General features: G+C 36.4%; 1 protein-coding gene across 1 annotated transcript; it reads right to left on the bottom strand.

Annotated features, from left to right (window-relative positions):
- Positions 1-1065: 1065 nt before the first annotated feature.
- On the bottom strand, positions 1066-5497 carry LOC120002799 (phosphate transporter PHO1 homolog 3-like). The gene is made up of 13 exons (XM_038851628.1): positions 4839-5497; positions 4514-4769; positions 4371-4419; positions 4205-4276; positions 3974-4103; positions 3765-3885; positions 3411-3669; positions 3021-3125; positions 2882-2926; positions 2634-2783; positions 2162-2440; positions 1365-1501; positions 1066-1270 (listed from the first exon to the last, which is right to left on the bottom strand). Exons 1-13 carry the CDS (start codon positions 5455-5457, stop codon positions 1168-1170), a joined length of 2325 nt encoding a protein of 774 aa, XP_038707556.1. The 5' UTR covers positions 5458-5497; the 3' UTR covers positions 1066-1167.

The following is a 5497-nucleotide window of genomic DNA, read 5'->3' as shown; positions in this document are numbered from 1 at the left end:
TTCTTCGTTGGGAGGTATAACCAATTTGGGTCTATTTTACTCATTTGATGCCAAGTCTCAGTTAGTTAGGTATGCAGATACTGGTTATCTATCCAATCCTCACAATGCAAAGTCTCAAACTGGTTATGTATTTCTTTATGGAAATACTAATATTTCTTGGGAATGAGTGAAGCAGACAATAACAACAACTTCTTCTAATCATTCTAAAATACTGGCAATTCATGAATCTAGTCGGGAATATGTGTGGTTGAAATCAATGATTTCTCATATTCAAGAAAAGTGTGGACTTCAATCAGTTAAGAGTATCCCAACAGTCACGTTTGAAAACAACGTTGTATGTATAACCCAAGGTTTTTATCCCATTGGGTTTAATGAGGCACATTCTTTGTGTATGTGGTCATCCAAGGGGGAGTGTTATGAAATATTTAATGTGGATGACCTACATGAAGAGAATGAAAGCTACAACGGTTTCATTAAAGACTGAATGTTAACATTCGTTTAATCATTAATAAGTAATTATTAATTAATACTTCAATTACGTTTGATATTATTTTGTATATAAATACATGTAAGGATGAAGAAAGACGAAAAAGAAGTATTCTCTTTCATTACTCTTCCATTTAATAACTAGAGCAATTAAGTTCTATATTTATTTATGTTTACAACAGCATCCTCATTCTTATTCCTTTGTATATATTAGTTCATTAATATATTTTTTTTATAGATTACGGTTTCAATTGGATAACAATCAAGGTTATAAAATAAGGTGAAAACTTGGCAATTAAGACTTATTTGACTTGAGGAGGTTGTAATGATGGATCTTCTATCGTTTTTTTCTTATTAAAATACATTTCTCTCCTTTCAAAAAATATATATATATATATATAACTACCCAAAACCATATAGTAAAATAATTTGAAGAAAACTGAATATTATTTATAAGGTTATGTAAGAGAATGTGAGGAAATAATTTGAATGTACACCCGAGTCACTAATTAGAGTGGGAAGAATGATGTATATCACACCAGGGTTCGAATCCCTCTTCCCTATTTTAAAAAAAAAAAATGAGTGCAATCAATCATTTCAATAAATATGAGATTGACACTACAATTAATGTGAATTCTTCAAATCAATCGCAGTTAGTCATAAGATTATTCCTCAATAGGGCTACTCATCTATATCATCATCTTCTTCATTATAGCTGAAAGGCAATGGTACTGACTTGAATGCACGATATTTTCCTACGTTGTTAAGATGCTCATTTTCCAACCTGATCAACAAAATTAAAAAAAAAAAAGAAGATTTTAATCGATGAAAATGAATGTTTTTGGGAAAAAAAAAAAAACAATCTTTGTGATCATCACCTGAAGAAATTCCATATTCCACGACGAATTATCTCAAGACTGGCAAATATTGTGGTCATGTTTTGTATGTGTAAGTCGAATAGCGTCAAGTTCAAAACAGTCTGCAACCAAGCGAATCTTAACAAGATATTCAACACCTGCATTTCAAAATATTATATAATACACGTGCACAAATCCCTATAACTATCTTTATTCAGTTATGATACACATCTTAGTTGTTGGTATCCCAATTATCCCTACTTTGCTTCCAACTCTACAGGGGTCACATCGGGCAGGGTTGACCCTTTTTTTTGGGCTCAGCTCGGCCTGGGCCCAAGCCCTATTTTGATAATCGGGCTTCGGGCTAGGCCCAGGCCCGAGCTGGACTTGGCCCCTAAAATGAGGCCCGCACCGAAAGCCTAAGGCTCAGATTTTTGAGCAGGGCTTGACTTTTGACTTTTGACTTTTTAATATTTAAATGTAATATATATATATGTATATGTATATGTATTATATATATATATAATATACATATACATATACATAATGATAATATACATATATTTAAATAAATAATGTATGATGCATGGTAGAGCTTTGGGCTCGGACCAGCCCAAAATTGACCCGAGGTGACTAGTTTCGGGCCTGGCCCGACCCCATAAATGAAGCCCAAGGCATGGGATTGAACTGCCTAGGCCCGATATAATTTTGGGCCTGGCCAGAATTTGATGTGCGGGTCAAATGATGACCCCTGATTGCCGTTGGAATAATTGGGATACCAATCATTGGAATCATTGGGTACTTTCCCTATTACTTACCATGACTCCGAAATATACGGATTTGTGAGGGACAAGGAGTCTGTCTCTGAGCCACCTGTTCTTGGAGTGGCGCTGCAGGAGACCCCAATCGACAACAAGGTCCCAATAAGTAGCAAAGATTGCAGCAACAGCTGAGAATATCCAGGCCAACAATTTCCAGGTCATCCCTTTGTTTAGGCTAAAAGCAGTCCTCATGCAAATGGCTATCACAGTCACCAAGTATTTGAGTCCGTTTAAGCCTTGCATGGGGTCTTTCTCCTCCAACAGTCGCCGAAGGCACTAAATAATTTTCGATAATAAGACAAAAAAATTATGCATTAGAAACTTTTATAATTAATTCGTCTACTATATATATTATTAACAAATTAGACGGGACAGTAGAGTAAGAGAAATTGAGAGTCTCGAGAATCCCAATTTACCCTATATAGTGTTAGATGTTAAGTGGACCCTATCATCCCTCGTTGAAAAATACCTGAAGGAGGCGGGACCAGTAAGGAATGACAGCAACAATGAAATTGAAAGTGTTGAATACGCTGTTAGACCTGCATGTGTCTTGTCTGACTCTGTAATCTCCCCAACCGTAGTAGCATACATAGAATTCCAGGCTTCTAAAGGCTTGTACCTGCAACACAAATTCAATATATTTATATATATATATATATATATATATATATATATGTATGTATGTATATGTAGCATAGACCATCTACATCTACAAACCTGGCTTGTTAGCTGATCTGCCAAGAAGAAATCTGGGAATGCAACCTGCATTAGAAGAAAGAAATTTAATTGAGCTTTTATATGTCTAAAAGTCATTAATGTCCCTAGCCAGCCATTAATTAATTTTTGTGTCGATTACCTTGTACAAGGGAGCAAGAAGACAGTGAACTACACAAGTAAGTAAGAAGAAACGACTTGAGCGATACAAGACATTGAAGGGAAGCAATAATCCCACAATCAGGAGCTGCCAAAAAAAACAATAATGTATAAGCACCTTGGTCTAAGAAGTAAAGAGCACTTGACCTAGTCTGCTCACTCCTTAATATTTTAAACACGTTCAAGGTTCGAATCCTCCCACACGCTACTGCTAAGCTTAAGCCTGGGATAGGTATTCTAAGCAAACTACTATAGCTAGTATCCTAGGTTGTCCATGTCTTTCATCAATAAAAATGAAGAAATTTATTACTGTCATCAATAGTGATATTAGCCTTTTGGGATTGATAGTACGTAATTCAAAACAGAAACTTACTATAACGAGATTTAGAGGAATAAGTTCAGTTATAGCTTGATAATCGCGAGTTTTCTGTGTCATCTCCATGTCGAGATTGGCTATGACGATGAGGAGCGCGAGTACTCCAATACCAAAACTAACAAGGAGAATTTCTCTGAAACCCAATTCAGTTCCTTGCTTGAAACCAAATATGAAGGCGTAGTTTATTCTGTAGTGCCTCCAGTAATATATGTTGACAGCATACATGAGCATGTGTAGAACAATGAACCCAAATAAGCTGCGCGCATGCCATAGATCCATCGATCGATGTTGGTTAAACCGCTCAAGCATTTGAATTACAAAACAAACAAACTGTACTGTAATTCTTGTTACCTGTAAAGTGGAAACAATGTTTCCATGTACTGGACTTGCCCTGGTGAATTTATGATATTACGAGCTTGTACAATCAATACAAGGGCCACCATGAGAGCCATTGCACAACCGCCCAAAAAACCTGAAATTTCACCAACAGTTTGAGCTTTTTATGAAAAATAATGCATGGTGGTTCTGGTTCACATATAGTATTCAAGCAGAAATGTTACCCATAGAAAAAGTTATTCTATGTCTTTCTCTCCTCGCCTTTGGTCTTAAGATATTCATGCCTTTGCAGCGATTTGAATTCATAAAATGCTTGACAAATGTAGCTTCTACTCTCTCCATAAGCTTGGTAATCTGTGATATATATATATATAACAAATCTTAAGATAAGAATATATTACGTATCGAAGGACGAGGTTGAGATATATTAATGGATAAAGAAATTATAAACTCACCTCATCAGAGCTTCCAAGGAAGGATTCATCCACCATGTTCATGTAGGATTTTGATGCATTTCTTGAAGTGATCTGCAAGCATGAACTAATTAGAAGATAACATAAAATCACCATCTTCTAATTCATAAAGAAAAATAACCAGATACTTGAGAGTGGAATTAATTACCTTATCATACTTCTTCATAATTTTTGAAAATGCCAATGTATTTAAGAAACTGTTCAGTCAATAACCATCTAAAGTAATTGGAGAAATCAAAAGAAATTAATTTATTGATCAAAAGCAGCTAGCAATTACTAAATATTAATTACCTGAAACTCTTTAGAAGTCGTAGCTTCTGATAAAACGCAATAAAAGCCTGCTTCAGCTGCTGTTCAACTTTCTGAAGATTATGCCTATTAAACTTGAGCTCTGTCTGTGTAGGGACTTTGAGGAAGCCTTTGATTGTCGAACGAGGACTGTCGACTGTGTTGTTCATCTTGACATGGTTTAGTATCTCTAATGGAGCTGGTCTGATACTGCTCTTATTCTCCTCTGCTTCGTCAACTTCTTGGTTAAGTACTGTTCCTGCATATATATAAATGAATTATATAAGCATATAGTTGGAGATTTGAACTCATGATCTCTTATACTTACTGCTTGCGCTTGCCTTAGCTTCAGAAGGTGTAGAAGCAGCCAATGCAGCGGCGGAAGATGATATGTCGGATGCAAGACGAGTCATATCAGCTGATCTCTGATTCCAGTGCCACCCTGATGGATTCTCCACTTTAATCCTAAAAGCAATCAAAGCATCCATTTGCTTATTCAACATGGCTGCCTCCTTCATCACCTCATCCACTTTGCCCTTATAAAACCTCTCCACCTTATTGAATTCCCCATCAAGCCTTTTAAAGTAAACAAGCTCGCCCACCGCTCCTTCTTCAGAAGCCCTAAGAAACATGGTCTCGTACCGTTTAGAGCCATTGACGTAGGATGGATTAACCAAAATGGCTTCATGTGATTCAACATCGAGCTCGACGTCACCGGACTTGCTGCTAGGGTGGTTGTGGTGGATGCAATTGTTGTTTCTTTGTATTAAACCACTGAAAGTTCTGTATAAGGCAAGCTTTCGACTTGCACCAGCTGCCGGTGATTGGCCTTTTCTTTGATTGAACCTTTGGATTTCTTTCAAAAGGGTCTTAAGGAAATTGTAATCCATGTAGGCTTGATGCCATTCCGGCACCATTTGTGATGCAAACTCCTTTCCAAACTTCATTTCTTATTCATTGGTTTACTTGGATATGTGAAAAATGAAG

Source organism: Tripterygium wilfordii, chromosome 7 (genome assembly GCF_013401445.1).
Source record: "Tripterygium wilfordii isolate XIE 37 chromosome 7, ASM1340144v1, whole genome shotgun sequence".
In the NCBI taxonomy this organism is placed as follows: Eukaryota; Viridiplantae; Streptophyta; class Magnoliopsida; order Celastrales; family Celastraceae; genus Tripterygium; species Tripterygium wilfordii.
Note: the sequence above shows the minus strand (reverse complement) of the source record. Positions and strands in the feature narration are given on the sequence as shown.

What these genes read in the sequence shown, in the direction of transcription:
- LOC120002799 (XM_038851628.1), bottom strand. Translation starts at nt 5,457, where the DNA reads ATGAAGTTTGGAAAGGAGTTTGCATCACAAATGGTGCCGGAATGGCAT. An exon ending in ACTGGTCCCGCCTCCTTCAG is followed by an intron (nt 2,441 to 2,633) that starts GTATTTTTCAAC and finishes AAAATTATTTAG; the next exon opens with TGCCTTCGGCGACTGTTGGA. An exon ending in GGAATATGGAATTTCTTCAG is followed by an intron (nt 1,271 to 1,364) that starts GTGATGATCACA and finishes TTTGTTGATCAG; the next exon opens with GTTGGAAAATGAGCATCTTA.